The 25,263-nt window shown below is 32.8% G+C and overlaps 3 protein-coding genes across 3 annotated transcripts; 1 reads left to right on the forward strand and 2 right to left on the reverse strand.

Moving 5' to 3' along the window:
* Positions 1-758: 758 nt before the first annotated feature.
* TRIADDRAFT_60061 (uncharacterized protein) lies at positions 759-4,970 on the reverse strand (the record flags this gene model as incomplete). The annotated part of the gene is made up of 11 exons (XM_002116081.1): positions 759-845; positions 1,009-1,139; positions 1,257-1,376; positions 1,469-1,548; positions 1,677-1,813; positions 1,908-1,981; positions 2,161-2,449; positions 2,597-2,676; positions 2,807-2,989; positions 3,221-3,409; positions 4,898-4,970. 11 exons carry the CDS (start codon positions 4,968-4,970, stop codon positions 759-761), a joined length of 1,443 nt encoding a protein of 480 aa, XP_002116117.1.
* A 3,016-nt stretch (positions 4,971-7,986) lies between these two features.
* TRIADDRAFT_60062 (uncharacterized protein) lies at positions 7,987-13,374 on the forward strand (the record flags this gene model as incomplete). Its single annotated transcript, XM_002115996.1, has 15 exons — positions 7,987-8,145; positions 10,021-10,116; positions 10,490-10,563; positions 10,762-10,909; positions 11,150-11,218; positions 11,284-11,374; positions 11,501-11,569; positions 11,771-11,841; positions 11,936-12,034; positions 12,180-12,268; positions 12,343-12,450; positions 12,540-12,620; positions 12,750-12,822; positions 12,951-12,977; positions 13,369-13,374. The coding sequence occupies 15 exons, from the start codon at positions 7,987-7,989 to the stop codon at positions 13,372-13,374; spliced, it is 1,260 nt and encodes a 419-aa protein (XP_002116032.1).
* A 5,542-nt stretch (positions 13,375-18,916) lies between these two features.
* On the reverse strand, positions 18,917-19,933 carry TRIADDRAFT_60063 (uncharacterized protein; the record flags this gene model as incomplete). The annotated part of the gene is made up of 1 exon (XM_002116082.1): positions 18,917-19,933. One exon carries the CDS (start codon positions 19,931-19,933, stop codon positions 18,917-18,919), a length of 1,017 nt encoding a protein of 338 aa, XP_002116118.1.
* Positions 19,934-25,263: the final 5,330 nt, after the last annotated feature.

A 25,263-nucleotide genomic window follows, 5' to 3' on the forward strand; every position in this document is an offset into this window, starting at 1 on the left:
TCTATATCTAAACGGCAGTAATGACGACAGGAATAATTAGAAGCTGCGATATTTTGTAACTGGAGTATCAATCAGTATTTTCAAAGATTTAACTAAATTTGAATTGCATCTGTAACCCGTAATGAAAAATTTAATTTATTTACCTATATATCATGGTAAAAGAATTTGCTGTAATTTAATAAACTAGATCTCAGTAGCATATAAGCGTACACTAAGTTATCAGAATGAGCGCAGATGCCTTTACAAATTCTATTAAAGCACTGCAATTCCAACACCTACACTATCTTTTACTATTGCATACGCTATAACTAATCGCTAAGTTGATTCGACCGTTAGTCTGCGCAAAATGTAACAAATTTTACATTAAGAGTACTTGTAATCAGGTAAAGACGCATGTCGAATCGCGTACCTTTAAAAACTATCATGCAATTTAAAGAACGTAAAGGCACAATGATAAATACAGTGAAGACATGTACGCAAGTTATAACTATAATAAAATTTATTATTACTTCAGGACTGAATTAGTCAGTTGGTTCAGTTCCGTCAGAAAATATCAAATTATTCAAAATTTCTTAGAAATATATTTCAAGGTTGATATAAATACGCCCTACAATAGATTTGGTAATACTTTATCTGCTTTTGCATTTTAGTTGCCACAGGGTGATACACTGTGTAAAATCAAAGGATAAGGCAACTGTTAAGTGTAGTTACATCCACACTTTAGAAATAAAAATTATGTAAGTATAGCTATTATACAATTATTGAGAATCTTCGTTTAATTCTGCTGTTTTTCTACGTTGCTTGGACGGCTCACGTAAGGTTTTAAAAGACATGAACAAAATGATCTGAAAATTTATATTTAATGTTTAGTTGATAAATATAAAAATATAAGGTTTTTAAGTGGTATTCAAAGCTACAGTAGGAGCGGTCTTTAATTACCATGACCTATTAATCGATCTTATTAATGCCATTAACTATAAAATAATGTAATGCACTACCGGTACTTACAGCTAAAAACACAACTAAGCCGGCCATGACACCAAACGTTGCATAAAGATTATGGATAAGACCACCCGCATACAACGGACCAAAGATCGTTGCAACACTGGCGATTGCACGTCGGAAACCTTGGGTTAGCCCTGTGTATGAGACGTTAATTATAATTCAAGTTAATACTATCTATTATTCGATTTTACCGGGGCATTAGTACAAACTAATATTTAAGAATAAGAAGACTTTGTGATACTTTTTGATACCTTGTGTTTCTTCATCTGTTAATTTTGAAAATAAGGAAGATGATGAAACGATAAAGAAAGGAACACCGCTAACTATGAAAAATGTACTGATGATAAAGGCCATTAAATTGGTTGGTGTATCTAAAGAGATATATAAAAAATGAAGGAAAACAATATGGTATTAAAATATTAGGCCCTTGTATACGATATCCATTAGTGTTTATGTTACTGACGTCGCGTTGCTTGGCCAAAAAATCCAATGTCCCAAACAAGGGAGAAAGTTTGCGCTACAATCCCAATTACCATAAGCCATCTGAAATTGTGAAAAAGTATTTCTTTACTTTCTTAGCGATGATTATCACATGGAAGTGTTAAAACTTCATGACTAGTTTATCGTCACGAATGTAATGCTCAAAATAATAATAAGAGTTGATTGCTAACCTATCTTCTATTTTCTTGCTAATTATCGTAATAAGTAAGAACACGATGATGGCCAGCAAGCCTACAACACCGTACATGATGCTATTTGCTAATTCACCCCAACCAAGTAGTTCTTCTGTTAATGGGATCACTAGTGTCTAAAGGCAATTATAAAAAGCATCTTAGAAACAGCACGGAAACAATATTACCAACTGTCGAAATTGAGGTTAGTGGTTTAGGGAGTAGAATTACTTCAAAAGAGGTTTGATTGAAGAAAACTACAAATTGTGCTGTTAATAACACAATTAGCTCCTCTCGCAAAATGCCTACAACGGATAACATGGGGAAAGAAACTTTAAAACCCTTACACATTGGTGGATATACTAAAAATAATTACTTTTAATGAATATTATATCATTGTAAACGGCATAACAACCGGTTGCATAGTGACACATTGAATTAGTATCTACATGCACTGAAAATTTAAAACATATGTGAAACCTACCAACTAAAAATCCTTTCTTCTTCGGCTTTTTAATTCGAATTTCTTCATCATCTGAAGATGCATTAATAGAACAACTAGCATTGATACCAACAGTCGGATCTGTATGTTGAGATTCTTCATCAAGCCCAGTTCCGTAATTATTCATACGCCCAGACTTTATTATTGGAGATTTTTCAGTACTTTCACTAGTTTGATTGCCGTCTCTTTCACGTTTAGAAAGTGGTGGTTGATCGAAGTACAAGAATAATATCATCAATTCATCAAGCAGGAATAAACATGCCATGAAAATCTGAAAGAAACAGTTTTGAACGTGATATAAAGAATGTTGTCATAATCTATATATTGCGTAATCAAGGAATTGGTTTAAAATGTTAATGTAATCATAAGATGCGAAAATATAACAAAAAGATTTATTCAAATTAAGAATATTGCCTACTCCTGGAGACGTAAAAGCATCAACTTGAAAAGGTCCAATCTTAAAATGAAGACCCTTTAGGAATACATTAAATGCAGGTCCTGAAAAGTATGTTTATAGGTGAAATATTTGTTTGAAATTTTTTAAGTACTATTTTACAAAGATTGCTTAGATAAAGCTCCTATTTACATCCTGCTATCAAAGTAGTTTTCTAAGTAGTTACGTATTAACCTAACAACATTCCACACTGTCTGGCCATCATAGCAAGTGAAAAGACTTTGGTTCTTTCAGCAACTGTACTCGTTCTGGCAATCTGGGCGAGTATAGCCGAACCAGCTCCAGCACCAAAGCCACATAATAATCTAGCCCCAAGCAGCCAATATTGTGATGGTGCGGCAAAATATAAAAAATTTCCTAGGTAGAATATTTGAATTAAACAGTTGTCAATACAATCGTAGTCGTACAATTAATTATTAGCAATTTGAGGACTTAGCACAAGCAAATAAATATAAATCTGGAAAAGAGAATAGTAAAGTGGCTTCTCCTAAGGTCTTACGTTAACAACACAAGCATAACGTAACAGGTTCTGATGTACATTTACTATAATGATCGAAATAATGCTGATATCAGCGTAACTCTTCATACCTCCTAGTTCGAATAGATTGCCAAAGATGACTACCCATTTAGCATTTTTGGAGCGGTCGCATAAATAGCCCATTAACGGGTTAGAAAAGAGTTGAGCGAAGCTGAATGCCGACAATATCATGCCATACATCCAATTGCTACCACCAAATCGATTGACAACAAAGTTGAATAAGGTTGGTATAATTACAGCTATTAGATAAAATAGTAATAACAACTATAATTAGCTACCCATCACCGTTCCGAAAGTAGGAAAAATTACTGAAAATTGCAATACGATAGTAGGCATATTAATCAGTAGCTCAAGTTTTTCATTTGATCGTCTTTTAATATAAATCTTAGGACTTTACAATATATAAGCGACATTTTTTAAGACTGTCGTAAGTATGCAGTAAAGTACATTTGATAGTAATATCGTTCATAAACGGTAAAGAAAAAATATGCTCTTTGTAGCTGTATCGTGCCTATAGAACTTTCTATCTCTTCGCTGAATGTATTAACTAAGCGATTCTTCTGCATGTGTACGTTTCAGACGATATCTAGTTAGCATTGACTGACTCAGAAAGGGCAATATCGTAGACAGCATGTGCTAAACTCCATCGTATCAATTGCATAGTAGCAACTGCCATAGAACACTTCAATTGTAGTCAAAATATGATTATAAGCATCCAAAGTAGAATTGATGATAGAACATGTAATAACAGACAGGAGTAAATAAACATATCAACGATTACGATGGAGGTTAATATCGGAGAGTCCATGCTTTGGGAGGAATATTAGCATTCATGATCAATTATCCTTTAGTTTATTTATTCGACACATTGCTAGCATAGAAAATGACTTTAGTGTAATCCTTTTCGTTGGTGTTGCTATCTGGAAGTTAGGATTACTGCAATTGCATTTCGATTGGCATGACAGTGACAGCTTGTTCGATAACAAGATTAAATTAATACTGATAATTTACAAATTAAAGTATACGCGTATATGCCGTTAGATTAGATCATCGTTCCGCTGCCGGCTAACAAGCTTCAAAGTAATGTTGTTTAAACATGTACACAGTTCTGTGTACAATAATATTTGCATTCTGTTATTATAACTTGATCAGTTTGAAATAGATTTTACCTTAAAATCTGCCTATAATACAACGAAGTACCGAAATTTGGACTATCATTTAGTTATCTATAGTAGAGCACTCGCGTTGATTAAGATAGCAAGACAACAAGCAAGTCCATGTGAAATTCAATCATTATATCTCTTTTATCTATTCCTGATGAAATCGATCATTAAGATAGTGAAATAGATAACTACGTAACTGTTTATTTACTCGATTAAGTTGACATTGATAATATTTGGTAATAGTAGAAATAATTTTTTGAACTGGTGATGAAATTGATTGTCGGCAAAAATAAGTTTGTTTCAATGATAAATGATTACTGTTTGAATAAAGGCCATTCATATATCATCAGCAATATCAATTATCCATGTCTAGCTGTTTATATTGACTGACTGTAATCCATTTCTAGTTTACTTATCAAGTTGATTTGTTCTGGTGTGATATGATGAAATTGAAAATGCAATTTTTATAGTTGATAAATTATCATAGTCAAATTTCGCTTATTAAGTAAGAGCGATATCAGTCTGTACGTTCATCTAGCCATGACATCATGCATTGCATCTTACCATATTCAATTCCTCCTAAGAGAAAGAAGACGCCAATAGACACATTGGTGGAGATTACCTTCCACCGTTTCATCTCTGCGGTAGATGAACCGGTTACTTGGTAATGTTGATACGATAAACTTGAAGGATGAAGGCAGAAGAATATCTCTCCCTAATCAAGGAGAGAAATGCCTGCACTTGGATGCTATCGCAAGTAGGATCTTCTTCTATCGACTAGCAGCTTAGCTTGATCAAATCGTCTTCCAACAAGTTATATTGAAGGAAATGCTTTTCTACCGAATGGAAGAGTATTCAAAGTATGCCAACTCTGTCTACCCAATAGTAGATGGCACTAGTATCAACGTTTTCTGATGAGTGTTTTGATTATATCATGGATAGCTCAAATTGTTCCAATCTTATATTATCGAGTGATCTAATAAACTATCCAAATTCAATATGGAGCTAAGACACTATTTAGAATAGACAGCCGGGCGAAATTGCCATGACATCATAGCCATGATTGCAAATCACCCCATCAAGCTATGACGTACCGCACCGTACCGTACCGTACCGATGCCAAAGACTCTGTGTACAGAAATGGAGAAGTACGACTATACTGTACGATACAGTACTGTACAGTACCGTATGTACAACATAAAGTACACTGACCACACTGCAGACTATGGACCGACGTTTTGCAGTACAGTAGAGTACAGTACAGTACCGTACAGTACAAAGCACGGTAACCGGCTTGGCCGGGCTGTACACTGTACACTGTACGTATCGGACAGACAGCCTGAAGCCATAAAAGAACTCTTTCATGTACAGTTTTATAGTCGATGGCACAGTTGTCCCCGGTACAGGAGTACTCCAATGCATGTTTACAACCGCCGATGAATGTGGTGGGGGTGGGTGGCCAGTCCATCACATGATACTGACAGTAGTGTAGTATAAAAGATGGAAAGAAAAGAGGAAGAAAACACGCCATGATGAAAGCACTTTCAAAATGGCGATCATATCACCCTATCTAAACCCCAAATTACTCTGTAATTGGTTCTATCATTGTTGGATGCTGCATGAAAGCACTTTGCAAAATTGCCATCACACCACCCAGTCTAAACCCCATATTACTCTACTGTATACTAGGCTCTAACATTGTTGGATGCTGCGTGAAAGCACTCTGAAAAATTGAGATCACACCACCCAATCTAAACCCCATGAAAGCACATTAAAAATTACGATCACACCACCTAATCTAAACCCCATATTACTGTACTGTTGTAGTGATGCACCCTATATTTGCTTGTAGCGATAGCTATATTTGATTGTGTTGTGTACTATATTTAGAATAGTTAAGTTTCTAAAAATAGATATTCTTGTGCTGCTAGATTTAGGTGACTGGTAACTACTATATTAGAAAGTGTTATTCACTAATATAGCTGTTAACTAATTATGGTACAGGACGTTATACGACTTGAAATACTAAGATTGTAAAGATGCCCAATACCTTACTGTGTTGGACATTAATGGTAAAGTAATAATATTGTAAGCAGTTTGATTAATACTGTAAAATGTAGTGATGATTCATGTCTGATTGTAGACGATGTTATTGCCTTAAATAGATTCAGAGAAAAGTATATAAGGTGTACAAATCTGAGCGTAAAGGAGGAGAAAAGATTTGATATCTAATTGAGCTCAGATTACTTTAGACTAGATTCTTGTGAGTAATTAATTATTGCTGTACTATTCTTTAGAACCTTGTAATAAAAAGCTTTTATAGTACTGGATTCCTCTGTGGACTAAAATTACTGTGGAAACGATATTACAATTGCCATCACACCACCCAGTCTAAACCCCATATTACTCTACTGTATACTAGGCTCTAACATTGTTGGATGCTGCGTGAAAGCACTCTGAAAAATTGAGATCACACCACCCAATCTAAACCCCATGAAAGCACTTTAAAAATTACGATCACACCACCTAATCTAAACCCCATATTACTGTACTGTATACTTGGCTCTACCATTGTTGGATGCTGCATAAAAAGATGATGGTTTACTGCATAGACTGAGCGAGTATTCAATCCATTTCAGATTTGCTATCGTATGGTTGGATGAATTGGATATGACCTGAGGTTCTAATGGAGTAGGTTGCAAACTTACTCTTTGCATCAAGATAAGAATTCATGGAGATTGATTCTCATTGCAATGATATTAATTAACGTTGAGAGTAGAATGTACTGTGTAGTACGAACCTTGAAAGGCGATGTACAATGTACATAAAGTGTCGACCAGAGGTAAAAGAAACGCATCATTAGTTGGTCATTTCCGACTTGTATTAAAGGTTTACCTCGATGCGTTAAGCTAATTGATTATGCCATGGACGACGAGAAAGAAATCTGATTTCTTTCTCGTCATCCATGATTAAGTAAACAATCACAGAAATAGAAGAGATTAAGCTGGCAGTCCAAGAAATGAGTAAAACAAAAGAAAATCCACTTTTAGTCATATTGCAAGCGTCCAGTCATTTACTACCACATGCACCTACATCATGGAGTAGTCCATGGCTGACATGGGACAATTGTATGACAGATATCCATCAGCTAGTACAGCCAAGAGTAGAATCATACGCCGATTTATTCAAGGTTGTGGAAGTATTCTTGTAATCATTCCAACTTAACGAATTAATGATGCACTGATACACAAAGGCACCTGCCGGCGTCATCACCTAACCACAAAGGGATCATGGAAACTGCAGCGGAAAGGCATACTCCATTGTTCATGGCTCCTCCTCAGCATAAAATTTCTGTTAGCCATTTCGACCAACTACTGTACCATGAAGCAGTAGAAGACCTATTCAGCAAATCGATTCTTTTAGTAGCCCTCGATATGATCTAGTTAGTCAATGACTGCAGATTGAGTAGCAATCGATTGCTGGACAGACATCTTTGAGGAGTGATTGACGTTGGCCATCAGTACTGCAGCCATTTCAGATACGATAGCCCCCCGTAGTCGAGTTGATTTATTACAGTCTTACAGAACAGACTAAAGTCATTAAATCCTTGTTGGCTCTGTGGTGACTAAAGTCAAGCCAATGCATGATTGAAGATGGCTGATGAATATCAACCTTTGGTTGGCCATGATGGTCAGGAATCGGTCTCCGTCATCTCTCGTCGCAATAAATTAGTAGTCATGGTGCTGATGTCCACTGTTTACTTCTTAATCTCATCAGTCTATGCTCTGCTCTCGCCCTTTTTTCCACAAGTGGTATGCATAACCCTATGTTGATGATACTTTAACTGTCAGTAAAATAGTCATACAAAATCAGCTCATAGTCAAATAAGTAGATAACTCGATAGCCACAGTACTAGCAACAACTATCCGGTCAATAGTAGTTCGTCAAAGCAAAATTTGAATATTGGCTGATGATTCATGACCGCAGTCGATCAATTCGATACTGTAGGCAGTTGATGGAAAATGCCGTACGTTCAAAGTAAAGTCTGAATGCTGTACCATGGACTCTTATAATACACGTAGACAGATGCATGGATGCGTCCATTTGTAGTCCACGGTTATGTAATGATTTACTACAATAATTAATTAATGATAGTACTCTATTCATGTAGGGTTGCCTAGAAGGAATTCGAGAATTAATGGGAAATGTTAATATTTACTGAGTTTGAGTGTCACTGTAGAGTGTATCAACTCATTACTAGTTACTTTAGAAGGATAGAAATGAAGTTGTTAGGCTTGATAGTAACAAGACTATAATCTTCTTATTATATTCTGCGTCCGATAAAAATAAGTTAATGTTCACTAACAGCTTTGCAACAAGATAATGTAATGTACGATCAATAAGTCAATTCCTTGAACCACAAATCAAGGAACGATATCTGCACTATCAGGAACACTTTTGCTCTACTAGTAGACTACACAAAGACTTAGATGCCTCATATTTTACGTTAAACACTAAGTTCAAGAATTAATTTTATTATACGATATACTGCAATTATATACTCTTCCTTAATATAGCTATTAATTTCATTACATGCATATGTCACAGCCACAAAAAGCCAGTGCTATATTAAAATGCAGTATATCCAAATTAGAAGTTAACTAAATAAGGATAGGCTAACAAAATTATCCTAACATAGATATTTTTACTCTAATACTGTATGTAACACTGTCACAGATAGCTAATAGATGGAGTGCAGAACATCGGTCAAAGATGGTCATTGACTATGACTGTATCTTATGGGTTAAAGGAAAGTGTTTGTATATTGTGCAGTGAGTTATGATCATGATACGTAGTCGAGTGGGATAGATTCTAGTCAGAAATTTCAATGTACATCACAGTACTTGATACAGTACATTGGTCCAACATTGGCATCGACTTGGACTATGTCTTATAGATTAAAGCTAAATGTTTCTATGTTGTACAATGATTTACGATCAGGATACGTAGTCGAGTGGGCTAGATTCTAGTCAGATAATTCAATGTACAGACAGTACTTGATGGAGTACATTGGCCAAACATTAACATTGACTTGGACTATGCCTTATAAATTCAAGCAAAGTATTTCTATGTTTTGCAATGATTTATGATCATGATACGTAATTGTGTAAGCTAGATTCTAGTCAGATAATTAAATGTACGGTACAGTGCTTGATGGAATGCATTGGTCAAACATCGATACTTGGACTGTATTTTGTACGTTAAAGATAGATGGAGTTCAATCGTCAAGATGTCATGAAATGGATTATATTGCAATAAACGAGGAAGGCTAGACGTAGAAATGGAGTCACGGCTTTAGTGGAGTTTTATTAAATGAATTAGTAGTGTCGTTCTAATGTAGTGGAAATTAGCTAATAATTAACATATATAATGATAAGATAACAGGAAAATACAAATATAGGCCAACAGGTTAATGTTAATCTTTAATAAATCCATAAATCAGTCCAACTTGGCTAATTGTTGACGTCCTCTACCGAGTTTGTGCTGGATCTTGTTATGTTTTATAATACAGTATAACTAGAATTTTACACAACAAAATTTAAGGATCGAGTAAATATATTACACAATTTCAAATCATTTATTATTCTGTTCATTCAAGTAATCTATGGATAATTATTCCCATATAGGCTAAAAGCAGAGGTGTCTCTCATACTGAAATTGGTCTTATTTTCGCTGTATATCCAATATTTACTCTACTTACTTCCCCCATATGTGGAATTTTGGTAAGGTGTTACTTATTGACACCGTGCAATCATGACATACATTGATGACGAAGATATATAAACTATACCATTGCAGAATACAAAATTAATGAATTGATATATTGTATCTTTTAAGCAATACTAAATAAAAATATTGCTGATAATTTTAGCCATACTTTCCCTTACTCCAAGTCATGCAAACATTTGATAAAGTAAATTTTTTTGGTGTACAACTTGTAGAAGATCAGTATCCTAGCAGTTAATGCAGTGTGTTAAGACAATCAGTTATTGTTAATTATAAAAACTAAAACTATACACAGTTTGTAGATATAACAATAATAACATTATGCCTATTGCGATAAAGTAGGTGACCTACTAACTATATACATCATAGTTACCTCGCATAGGTGTCGTCTTTGCGTTATGGGCTGGAATAGCCATCGAAGCAGGCTGTAATATTCTTTTTGGGTAAGACAACTGCGTCTAGAACAATATATACTTAAAATATTATTATGACACTGATTAATTATAGTAATCAGCCTATTCCTACACTACACTGACTATATGACATACACGTGCATATTTGTAGGATAACCGTGTCATAATAGATGAACGTTACTAAATTAAACTAAAAATGCTTTTCTTACCTTTTGTAATTTTTCATAGATTTCTACCTAGTGTGCTAGATCGTGGACTGTTTGTGGCGTTTTGTTTAATTATTAGATCAATTCAAGGCGTTGCGTCTGCTTGTTCTTTAATTGCTGCCTTAGCCATCGTATCATCCGTCTTTGCTGACAACGTTGCAACTGCCACGGTTAGTGATTAAGTGCAGTAATTTCTCATCCATGTCTATCTGATAGCCTTAGTTTAGTCTCGATAATTTTACTGGAATGTGTCTAATGTTATTCATATATCGATCCAAGATGTATGGTTTAATTCGTAATTATGTTGATGCATATCACAAGCCTTTTCAAATGTCAGCGAGACATTTGGTAACCATTTCAGGATAATCTGCAATTGTAATATTCTATTTTTTCTTCGTATTCTTACATAGAGCACATTAGAAACATTTAGTGCTTTAGGATTAATGGCTGGACCCCCTATTGGTGGCCTACTATATCAGGTATTATACACAAATCAGTATCTATGCCAATTGCAAGGAAGTTATTTTATGATCATCTTATTCAGGCTGGCGGCTTTAAACTGCCATTCATAGTGCTGGGGTCAGTTTCGCTGGTCATTGGATGTATTTCCATCTTCTTCATCCCTCGAATAGCATGTAATAGACTTTATTAAGAGAATACTCTCAATTTTTGTTAATCATTTTCGCCTTATTGTCATCTCCGTAGAATCAGCATAATATACGAGTATTTCTTAATCTTAAGTTGAATTATGTAACCTGTAGATGCTACCAGCTCACCTCCGTGGCGCTTAATGAAGCAACTAATTGTACATCCTAGAGTTATGATAATAAGTAAGATAGAAAACGGAAGCTTCTGCAATTTTAAACCTTTATTTTATTTATTCAGGAGTATTCTGAATATTTAGACAGAATGATTTTATTACATTCTCTTTCATATTTTGCCATACCATTAAACAACTAGCGATCCAGAAATCAACAATATTGAAAAGTAAAGTCACTAATTGACACCTTTAAATTATTTAATTTTTATAGGTTTTGGGGTAGCTTTACAAATGCTTGTTATAGGTTTCCTTGATCCGACACTATCGCTCCATCTAAAACCGGTCAGAACAAACTTTCTTTTTTAGTTTTTCTTATAATGGCGTAAATTGATTCCAAATTATATTCATTTGCAATGTCGTTCCATCTTGTCTATAGCTTAACCTAACAACATCACAAATTGGCTTTATATTTCTTGCTCTACCTGCTGGTTATGGATTATTCAGTCCAGTATTTGGATACTTATCCGACCGTTTTGTTAGTTCAAAAAAGCAATTAAATATTTCATATCTTCATACTTTATTACATTGAATAATGATAAATGTAAGATATTCCTAGATAATAGGAGAGCTTACTCAGTTTTAGTACGTTTGAGGATAATCTATACGTTTTACGGTAACAGGGATACCGACCATTTATAATCTTTGGCTCTATCGGAATGGGTATATCTCTACTATTTGTTGGACCAGCTCCATTTATTCGGATTAAGTTGTACGTTCTCAATTTTTTATTAGCATGATGAGGTACCGTAGTACCTAACTGATAGAACTTTATCCTCTATTTAGATCTATAGGTCAATCTGTTCCATCTCTACTAGCACTAGGAATTGCAGGCGCTGCTGCTATTACGACATCATTTGCCGATATCCTAGAAGTTGCAATGAAGGATTTGACGTATGGTCAACAATGATTAGAATTCAGTTTCAATGTTCAGGTGTTCATGGCATTGGCGGTATATTAAGACGTATTGCTACTATCTTTAGGAATGATAATCCTGATGAAAGTAGTGATTTTGTAATTCATTCCGTAGTTTCTGGACTTTTTACGACGGCTCTTTCTCTCGGGTATGCCTTCTGTTTGTGCATTAATCATAATTATCAAGAAATGTAATCTTACTTCATTAGAACCTAGAATTACACTTTAACAATTAATAGTTTCAGAAATTAACAACTGTTGTAATGAATCACTACTAGCCAAGTTGTAGGACCCATCGTAGGAGGGATTTTCACTTCCTTATCTCAAACATCATTTGACCGAACAGCTATGGTGAGATTCATCTTATTCATTCCGCAACTATTTCAATGCTAAGATCTAAAAGCTCATTAGACTGAATGAGTAGTTATCATCCTTGATTTAATTAATATACATTTTTAAACTGCAATGCGCTTATATAGGGAATAGGCTTTGCTATCATGACCCAGGTAAGTGTAATCTTCTATTAACTATTGATTTTTCACCGCAAATATATGTTCTACAATTTTGTAAGATTTGTGTAATCAAGCTCGTACCTTAATTTTCACGATTAAATAATATAAAAATTGAACAAGCGGTCCAATAACTTAGTATAAAGAAAACTTACTGATGCCTATTTTACATTTAAATTGATAATGGTACTACTTCTAGGGATTAATAGTACTCATTTTAACTGTTTCTGAAAAATTTTCACGCTGAAACTCAAGGTAAATTGGTTACAGCTAACGAATCGACATTTAAATTTTTACTAAAAATATTACAGTTACTTGCATGGAGATTCTACTACTCTTTCGATAAGTCTATATGTTCATTAAATTGTCATATCTACTTCTTTTCTAGGAATAATCACTTATAGACAAACTCGAATATTGGTAACAATTAAGGTTATTTTATTATACTAGATAATAAGTGAATAAAACTTGTATGGAATGTTTCTCCACCTTTTATTTATCCTACCGACATTTGTAGAAATGGAATTATTTTATTTATAATATCCTGCATAGGACTCAAAACTCAATTTTAAGCTATCTACTGTGTCTGTGCGCTGTGTCTGTACAACATAATATTCATGATGCTTTACCTTTTAGTTAATAGATTTGAAGGTTCTAAGTGCCCTTTAACGGAAACGATCATGAAGACAAAATTGTTACTTTATGCCAAAGTTAAATTGGCTTTGGCATACTAGGAGATATTTGAGGCTCTGAACGGTTAATCCATCTTCGATTACTAAAAGGCTGCCATATATTTATTCGGATAGTTGGATTTAAGCATTCTCTGAAGACCTGCGAATGATACCGTCTGATGATTTTAAACAGCTAATTCTATTGCACTCTATCTTGTAAGTTTTAAACTTTGTTATTATCGCTAAATTACTATCAATCATATTTATAAGGATTCTAATAAGTCACAATTCATTTCCTTTGTGCTGGGAGTGAAAATAACTTAGAAGATTATATCATATAAAAATCGTTTATAATACAAACTTATGTCTACTGGTGTGGATAAACAGTTTTAAATTAAACGACTTGTGTGAAACTTATAAAGTGTACACAATAATAGAAGTTTATTAGATTGTACTTTTTGATAAGTTGCAATAATTAATTAGTTTAAGCCGAAAGTGTGAAGGCAAATCTAGTGCTACGAAATTCAAAAATTGATCAGAAAAGAGCAAAATAAAAGCTGGGTTCAACGGAATATTCGTATTTCTGATAGTTCATCAGAGATTTTGATGCTAGATTATTTATCAAATTTTTTACATATTGTATTGTTCCACGTAGATAATTAAGTTAGATTGCTGTATTTTAACAACAGCTATAATGTAACAAAATTATACTTGTCACAATCAATGCAAACGATCGCATTATTTTATCAGCTTTCTTCTACTACGTAAATTAATTAATATAATGCATGCTGCAGTGATTTGCGCATCCCATGTAGTATCTGGAAGATAGACGCTTCATAGTTATCAATAATATTTATGTGCAATCAAATTGCATATCCTAGTAATTCTTGCCTCTGAATATATATCGGAAATCCAGGAGTCCAGTTACCGTTAAATTGCAAATAAATCCATATCATAGCTGTATCTATTAATGATAATTATTTCATTCACTTGCACACTGCAAAACAGCTCGCGCAGCAAAGTGCAATAGTCTTTTAAAGAGAAATTTCTTGACAGCAGCGTATTCATGAGTTCGTACTATTACAGCATCAATGAAAGGCTTCTTACCTGTTAAAATCTGACATGTATGTCTAATACAATTCATTTTTGTAACAAGTGCACGACATAAAAACCTTAAGATTTTCAAAGAAAACTATTTGGTCTAATTTATTTTGATGTACTAACACGTATAAAGGGAAAGTTCATTTATTTAAAATTCGAAAAAAAAGTCTGAAAAATAGTTTGTCTGCAGCAGTAGCTCAATACTGTGTCTTCACTTATATGGTTTCTACTCAAATGAAAGTAATGGTTGGGTACTTGTTTTATGTAGTAGATTTGATCTTAAAGAGCATAAAGTCAAGAAAATTGAACAGATGAACTAGCATTTAATATCGATTTAATCGCAGTAGGATAGTTAACAACTTTAAATAACTATATCAACATTTAATCTCAATTTTGATAGATAGTTGTGTAGCTATTGCCAGTACTAAAGCTAAAATCTGCTAATTCATCAACCTTAGTCACATCGTTATTATAATCATTTTACATAAATTTTCGTGGCGATCATATTATTTATCGATATCTTCATTTTCTGAATTAGCTAACGTACTATTTGAATTTGCTACTGTCACAATTTCACTTCTGCGACAAGGTAACGTACAGTAAAAGTCTATAAGTAGCTACTGACTTAAACGACCTTTTACTTAACGTTAAATACACACAGCAAAAGACTGTAAAGATGAAGCTTTTATTAGCAAAGATACGTCTACAACTTTTTACCACCCTCTCAACTTAAATGTTCCCGTTTATATAGGAACCGTCTAATTTGTAAACAACAACAGTATTATTATTATACCTTACTAGGAGAATCATCTCGAACTAAGATGCTCCTTACGTAGCTTTTCTATCAGTAAATATTTTGAATCTCTTACTCATACTTAATCTTAATCTAAGCTCGTAGGTTGTCTAATTCAACTATCATCAACTAGAACTTGAATCATCCTACTGCTATCTATCACACAATAACAATCAATATCAAATATGTAATGAACTATTACAAACAACATCCACGTTAAGGTATTACTTATCTTACCTAGCACTACAAATATGGATATTCTCCATACTAGCTACTACTGTACTTATTAAACTATCCTAATGACAAGGCAACACCATAACAGCTACTCAGTATCTTGTCATCTACTGTATGATAGTTGCAAGTTGGCCCAACCATTCGAAACTGATCATCGATGCATAAAAGACTGATGTCTATCTTCTATCGGAGCCCTTACTAAGCTATCTAGTGGATGCACTGTATCTATATATTGGTACTGTGTCAGTAACTTCATTTAGTTTCCTTCAAAGTCTCCCGCTAAAGGAACGAATAAATTAATTTAGGTGAAACTTATTAGCTGTCTTTATTTTGAAAAAAAGTTAAAGTTGATTACACGGCACACATTATTCCGTTTACTACGTACTAGATTAGCTTACACTAAATATCACGGGAAATTGTATTTTGAACCTATTGACTGCTCTATTAAGATACACAGTAAAATTGGTTCATAAAATTTAATACAGATTAATGGAACTACACTAAAAGATACAGTATTTGTTCCAAATAGATTCATCAGCAGCATTGTTGATTTAATTTATAATATAATAATAAAACAAACAGTTTAATAAAGTTGCGGTGAACAAAAGACCATTTCTCATGGAATAATTCGAAAATTGGATATAGAAGCTCAGCAAAATATGTAGATAACAACTAGTTGTGAACCAGGTAAGATGTAGTAGAACCAGAAATGTCATAGATAGTAATTGTAATCAGAGCTCAGTTATTATGAATACATTTAGTCGGATATAGGATTGAGAACATAATGGTAATTTAATAGTTAACAACTAAAGCCACATAACAATTTTGTACGAGCCTTAGTCAAAGCCATCCTGATTCTTAAAATGTGAAACACTTTTCAAAATGTAGCGACATCAACTATTGTTTGTACTACGCTTCATCAATGTCTTAAATTATTACTAACTTCCTCCGAAAAATATACTTTGATTGGTAAGAAGGATAGTTACTACAGTACAGTAGTACTCGCATTTATCATATTTTGTTATCCTGATATCAAAGATATTATATTATCTACTTATTTTGAAATATTTTTGATAGATATGTTATATTAATAGCTAAAAATTTTAATTGCTTACTCTAACAATGCAGTTTTATTGACAGCAAGCGCATCCAAGTATTCTCTATTAGTGATATTAATGATACTCATTACAAATATTTAATTTTTTCAAGTTATAGAGCAGTCTAAAACTATTATCTATATGCTCCGAAATACAGTTTATTTGATAATGAAAACTCTTGTATACAAGTATTCTACTGCATTGACCTATATTGTCTCCTAAACTATTATCTGTTTGTTTCTGAAATACAATTTAAGAGATAATAAACGTTTGTAAGTATTTTACCCTATGATGCTCTATCGATATCGAAAATTTTTATCTACTTCTCTTCAAATATGGCTTAAGTGATAGTTAAGACGCTCGGACACAAGTACTCTACCGTATTACGATAAGCTGATATCTAAACCATTATTTATTTGTTCTGAAAATATTGCTTAATTTCTAATATGAATGTACAAGAATTCTGCTGTATTATCATAAGCTAATATCAAAAACTATTATCTACCTATTCTAAAAATAAAGTTTGATTGATTTTGGGATAGAAAAAAACGTAGATAAGCTTACTTTAATTTATACATATAAATGCTGCGTGTCTATGTTTGGTGCATTCATCTCTATCAAAGTGGGGCTAGTTTTTATCGTTGTAATAAATTTATTCAATGTAACTTTTCAGCAAAAAAATAATTTATACATTCAGTCAATGATTAAGGAAATCGACTAATAGCAGATATCATGTAACCACAATAGAACCTTTTATCCAGAGATAGGCAAAGAATCAAATTGCGTACAATTTTTATTATAGAAACAATAGCATTTTTTTTAATACTATTTAGGAGTAATGAAGAAATACTAGATTTATGGGCGGCAAGTATTAAGTGAAGAGACTAAAATTATTGAATACTGGCACGAATTCTCTGTGATAAGAGCTATAAGAATAGTAACATAATTGATTTTAGAGAATTGCTTAAGAAATGCATAATGGAACATTTCAAATTTTATTTTCTAGGTACGATATAATTTATTCTGTGTGTGATATATCCTACTTTGGAAAAAGAAATTTGAAACACGAATAGATGAGTATATAAACTTTTTAAGATACTAGTACGAATATTTCAATCCAAGATGAATTCTAAGACAGCCAAATGAAATACGAATAAACCATTTATTGAACATATCTGGAGTTTGGCGGTCTCGAATAAAAAATTTGATAACTATTGTAATTTTAACTGTATTTTAAGATAAAATTAAATCTTCATTTAGGATTAACAAAATTTTATCATTAACTTTTATTGAATACGATTGAATTAAATTAAATCTCATTAATTAATAGATAGACTTCCTTCGATCTAAATTACGATTAAAGCCTAGGAGGTAAATTGAGAATGACGATATTGATTGATTAGGATTGGTTACTTTCAAAATATAATAAGACGATTAATCTTAATGGAATTGATATTTTATCACTGAAGATTACGTTAAACGATTTATATTGTAGTTTAGAAGTGAAAGCAAAAAGCACTATTTACTTGTTCATGCAAGGTTAGCTTGATACCTATTGTTTGTGTTTTAGCCAGCAAACACATATAATGTCCAAAAAGTTCTACGTTAGAGCTTTAAATGATATGGGTGAATGTAGACGCAAAACACAATGGAAAATTTTATTTTAATGGAATAACTATAATTAAAGAAGCTCTTCTAATTGCATTTTACATTTAATAGAGCGTCCAAAAATCAAGAAAAGCATCCAATTAAGTATGTCATAAATCGATCAATACGATACTAATGATTTGATGAGAAGTAGCATGATTATTACAAATTGGCCTTATATGGCACTCTTATATAAAATCCATGCATTAGAATTCGTTATTTACGCATGAAAAATATCATATGTTTCGATTAGGTAGGTATCCCAATTATACCCAGGAGGTTATAGCCGCGAAATCCTTTCATGTATGAAAAACAAAAGTTAACCTTTGCTGTCATTTTCTAGATTATATGGACGACCATTGAAAATAAAGGAATGGAATCGAGTTGATATCTTTAGGAATATTCTGGGTAGATAGATCGAGAGCTCTTGTATGAATTTTGGCAAATTCTACTAGTTAATTTTTTATAGATCTCTGACCGTAAAGTTGGGGTAAAATAAGCGTATAGTAGTGGACTGATTGCAGGATAAGCTAAACTCAAATAACGAAAAATCTCCCCTAACTGGATATTTAATTTATCTAAACCTAAATGGACTGTAGGAAAGAGGACAGCATACTGAATTAAAGCGGGCAACCAAAATGCCATAAAAAATCCAATTAAAATAGCTGTATAAGTAATGGCACGCAAATTACGTCTTATCACAGACGCGGGCATAAAATTAGACTGTGCTAAAATTTCATTACGACGTTGAGTATGGATATTAACAATCCATAATATCCTTGAATAAACGACGCATAACATAAATAATGGTAGGTAGAAGAGCATGATAAAAGCAACAAGAGTATAAATATGAAAAGAACGGGTATTAAGCTGATCGCTGCATTTGCCGATAACGGGAACCAAAAAGGTACAAAGTGGCATGAAAGCGATAATAAAGCTAATAACCCATGCAGCAAGTATTGAGGTTCGAACTATGATTGGCGCTTGAGGCATATTATAATGAAATGGGAAGATGACGCAGCAGTATCGATCTAAACTAACTAATACTAAATGTAAGTTGAAATTAATAATTAAAGCAGAACCAACTAGGGGCAGAATTTGGCAAGCATAGCTATTAAATAACCGCCAAGGTACAAACATAACCCAACGCGGAAATAAATACACTAAAGCATAAACGATTCCAACGCAGAACATGCTAGCCAAGATCCAATTCGACATAGTATGCAATTTACGTTCAAAAATTATGAAGCATAGCATGACAGTGTTAGTAAGAGTAGTTGTAGCAGTAATAGCACCGTAAACATAAATTGTACCGAAGTAAGCCTGTCGTATGGTACCATTTCCAGTTTGGTTTCCATCACTAGGTGGCAATGTTGTCACATTAATTGCAGTTGTTGTTAAAGCATCCATTTTAAGGTTTGCAATTAGACTAAAACTTTCTCGAAAATATTTCTTTTTTCCTTATTTCTTACGTTTATGGTGACCGTTTGATTACGAAATCTCTTTGGGTAATCAGATCGCGGGAGTTCGGGAACTGAAACCAAATATCTGTATGGGTAATTATAATATTGCTTCTTTTAGAGTATTGACGTATATGAAATAATTTTATTGGCTAATGTTAAGTAATTATTTATAACCAAATGTTGATAGTTAATTAGCAATAGTGTCAATACATCCTGAGATAGTTCATGATCATTAATATCATGAATTTTTAATTATAGTGAATACAAATTTGACCCAGCAAATCTAGTTTAATGATAAATAGGAAATTACTCTCTGTATTTTTTGGCTAAGATAGCGATTACGAATTGTAGGATAACTCATAGAAATAGCCTATTTACAAATATTCGCTTGTAAGTAATTCATAGATTCATGCTAACCACTAATATATTTGTAGAGGGAGTAAATAGATTCTACTGAAGTAAGTAAAAACGAACATTCTGACATTTTGCAGTATTAATATTTATCATAATGAGTAAAGATTCAATTTCATCAATAACAGAGAAAGCCGGTATCTAACATGTGTTCATTTAACCGATTTTCGGTAAGATCAAGGCTATCAGTTAACGCAATATATTCTTTAAAGCATTGAATTGAATGAAAAAGGAATTTTAATTATTTACGTAATTCATTACAATAATTCAAATTGCTATGCTATCAATGTAGTTGCTGTGGATACCAATCATTCATATCCAAATTTCCACGTAACTGAGCGCAGAATATCATCATTGTACAAGTTTCCTACGCATCGGTGCATTCATTGTGAATTACTTAAAGATTAATAGTACTATAAATCGTTTGAATGGCCGTATTTGTGATGAGACCTGAAGTAAAGCTAAAAGCTGTAATGTACAGGATGCACAGCTGTCTAGAATAAACTTAAAACACTAAATGTTATTAAAGTAGACGAAACAGTAAATATACATTTACTAGGTCATTTTTCATCTTACTTAGCCACGAATCAGGATAAAATGCTATAAGAAACGCTAATAGGCTTCTGATAATGGATTATAAATTGAATCTAGCCGATCGATATAATGACATTTACTATAATAAACTACAGTATGTGAATTTGCATGAATCGCACTAGAAGTTGAAGAAATATTAAAAAGGCTGATCACGTAGACTATACGTATAAATGGAATGGCCGATGTGATTAGGTTATGATTAATTATTGATTAAATCTATGAATTAGACATAGAACAATGCTAGCAGAAAAATGAGTAAATCGCTTACGACATGGCGAAAACTTCAGCTTACGTTCAAAAGTGAATACTACACTTTTATCCGGTATGATAGTCAACGACCCTTGGCTCAGTTTGATAATAATTAATTATTTTACGCGGTAAGAATTTATAACATATGCCTTATAAACACGATCATTTTGTCAATATTTTTGCCTGATAGTAACAGGTAATTAGGATTTATTGAAATTGTTATCTAGAGTTGGGTTGAAAGAAAATTTTGTACCTAGAGCATTTTCGCGACATTATATTAAAGAAAATCTTAATCTAAAATTGAAATCTATATACATTGATTAAACTAGTTTAAAATGAAATGTTCAATGTATATATCCATTTTAAAAATAATCCGTTTCTGAACATCACAACAGGTCAGAAAGGACATGCAACCAGCTAAAAAGCAGGAATATACGGTAATTACAATGAGCATAAATTATAGATAGTGGTATGATTTATAATTGATATGAACCCTATTATTTTGTTTCTTCGGTCGTAATACCTATTAAAGCAATATTAGGGAAGATTTCGGTTTACGCATTAACAGCAATAAATTTTTTATCATCATTTAATAATGGAACAAAATAGAGTAGTATCTTATTGTATACTACGGGTAATAGCTTTAAAAATTTTCTCATCATCAATTAATGATCTAATAGCATAAAATGTGAGATTGTAAATTAATCGGCAAATACAATATGTTAAAAGAAAATAGGAGGGAAATGATTTTAACCGTATTTATGAAATAAATATAATCGTATTTAAAATTGATTAAGTGGCTATAGATATGACGTAAATATATAATTATCATGAAATGGCAATTATCTAGTTGAGGAAATGATTTTGTGACGATATCAATTAATAGAATTAACCATCAAATCGCTATAATATTGAATATTTACGAATATCGTTAATCGTATTAATGAATGTCCACCTAGTGTAGCATTTTAAAGTCTAACCTACCAATTGTATTATTTGCCGTTAACGTTACGACCGTTATGAAACCATTTGAACAGTATGATGCCACGAACTAAGTTAGACACCCTTCTAAACACCCAAAGCAATCTTATTTATCCGAATCTAGATATTACTTTTAAAAATCTAACCAATTCCTTACGTAAAATTGTTATAATTATTATATCCAGATGATCGTATTAAAGTAAAAGCGCTTTTCTAAATTACTCTCATGAAAATAAGATATATAAATTTATCTCTTACAGTTTCAAGTAATTGGACAATAAATTTACACAGTGCAAACAGTCTTTCAAATAGACATTACTAATGGCTTTACAGTTAAAAATAAAATGTTCAACCAGATTGAGGCATAGTCAATATCTAAGCAGTAATGCGATGAAGCATTATGGGATCTTTTGCATCTAGCATTTTAGTTCATGAAATCGTCTGTTATTAACAAGATTCGTCATCATTTTATATTATAAAATTGTAGATCCGTATACATATATATTGGTATAAAGTAGGAATAACATGCAAGCCATAACTTGAGGTAGTAGAACATTTTGCTCAAAACTTTCTTTTGATCATTTCATTTGTTTACAAGATTTATTCATACATGCTAACATTAACACCAGCTGTAGCGATTTGTATTTTTTTCCTTTCTCAAGAATCATATCTTAAATCAAATACCAATAGTAGGAGAACTATACGGATACAATATAAAAGTCTTCTGCTCTGATTGAATTCAACAATATTGAGTATTAACTTACAGTTTTATTTCTTCCATAAACTATATTAAGATAATTATAATAATAAATGATCATAAATGCAATTGCTGACGCTTTTTCTTATTGTGATGATTACAGTAAGACCAATTAATAAATCCATCAAACGGTTACAGTATGTTTATATAGTTCGTTATCTCGATTAAGTGTAAATTAAAAAGAAATGCGATTATGAGTATCGTAATGGAATAACTATATATTCGTGTCAACCCTGATTGCGGAGATTGGGCTTCGCTAACAGTTTCATCATAGTATGACTTCCAATTTAGTCTTATTTATTAACTTATTATATTGGCTGCCATTTAACTTTGTCGTATCTTCTTCCGTGTTATTAAAGATAGTAAAGAATAGCAATATAGTTGTTGTAAGATTAATAGTATGGTATGCAGACACTAACACAGCATGGTTCAACATTTGACCTTGTTGTTAAGGCGATTTAGATGCATCAAAATTTATCAGCTAAATTAAAATACTTTTGTATTTTTTCTCAATGCTTATGTCACACATTATGGCCGATACATTGCCCATTTTGCAAAGCATCAATTCTATTCCTGCAGTAATATTATGACATGATAATTCTAAAATCGCTTTCCGTTATTGATATCTTTTACGTCTTGTCTTCTTTGTCAGGTTATCTACCAGTACATATAGAAATGTTCGCCTAGGTATGTATTCTTGCACTGGTTGGTGCACACTAATTATTGCAGATTTTCGTATTGAATATGAGCAATATTTTATTCATTAGCATTTGTAGCTGTTCATCCTAAACATAAAGTGTTGTGCAAACAAAGCATGAAGAACAAGTATAAATACTGCTACCCCTTAGCACAACTTCAAAAAGTAATTGAACATAAATAAAATCAATACAGCTGTCAGATTTAATTTAGGAGCAAATGATAAGACAAATTCCAACAACGTTGACCGTCAGTTCCGAGAAATAGGAATTATAAACTCACTATCACTATTACGAAGGAGATCTACTATACAATCTTTATTCTACTACACAAGTAGATGAAGTATAGATTAATAATTGCTTGTTCAGCCCTCCCTTCGAGATATGCATTACAGCAGTTTAGAATCAATATTTCCCTTAGAAATTTCATCTATAACATTTTTTCTAGTGTTTTTAACGATTATTCTATAAATAGATACCCCCGCAAAAAAAGGTTAAAGGAAAATGGTATCTGTGTACAATAAGATATCGCCCATGTTGACTGACAGATATTGTTCGTTACAGCGAGTGCGGATATATGGCAAAGTGGATAAAGGTAGGATATAGGGTGCTTGAAATAAAAGTAATGTGGTGATTGTAAAAATCTTCTCGTAGATAAAAGATAAATTCAATCTTCCTGAAGAATTGGACTAAATTATTGCATATGGAAGGTCAGTTATAGTACTCTCCTACATTCTTTCACATTGTAAAGTAAGTTACAATTTTAAAAAGTTTCATCCATTAATTGTGTCCCCATACTGTTGGGCTTGCGTTCAATCAGCCATATATTAAAGGAGAAACGTCTACAACCTTTCTTGATATTATAGATATACGGGCAATATGGGATACAATACAGTACAAGATATGAATGAAACCATGATGGACTGGGAATGACACGTGCACTATTCGAATATACGAGAATAATGTCCAAAAGAATAGCTATCCAATCGCTGAAGTATCGTATTGCAGGTTATTCTTAGATAGGATTATCATCACCTAATATATACTAGATTCCTATCTACTGCAATATTGAACTAATTGTAATAGAGGGCGAATATAGTCTTTCTAAAAGTCAGATTGCGTAAAATTGTACGGATATCGATGAATTCCGCGTGAGACTGTATAACGGGAAATATGACCCAGCTCACTGCGGTCATTGTACAGTACTAGTCTAGAAATAGTCGTTGATAGTGTTGAAACGAACCTTACTTAGATAACAAAGTGAAGATGACAAGAAACTGTAGCTGTTGTTTTATTTTTGACAGCTACTTATCGCACCAAGTCAATAGGAAGTGCGATAATTTGAATGTCTTGGAACAGAAAGCAAAATGAATCCATAATTTGTTCCTTGCTCATCCTATTTTGCTGTTGCTGTCTATCAGATGGTCAACTACTGTACCTAGTGTACTGTACAGTACTACAGTATAGCCATGTACGTACGGACAGCCTGACGCACAGTACTGTACTGTACTGTACAGTGTACAGTATGGCTGCAAATCCTTCACGTGAATCCTTTTACACTACACTACTGTACTGTACACTGTACAGTAT

Source organism: Trichoplax adhaerens, genomic scaffold (assembly GCF_000150275.1).
Source record: "Trichoplax adhaerens TRIADscaffold_13 genomic scaffold, whole genome shotgun sequence".
Taxonomy (NCBI): Eukaryota; Metazoa; Placozoa; class Uniplacotomia; order Trichoplacea; family Trichoplacidae; genus Trichoplax; species Trichoplax adhaerens.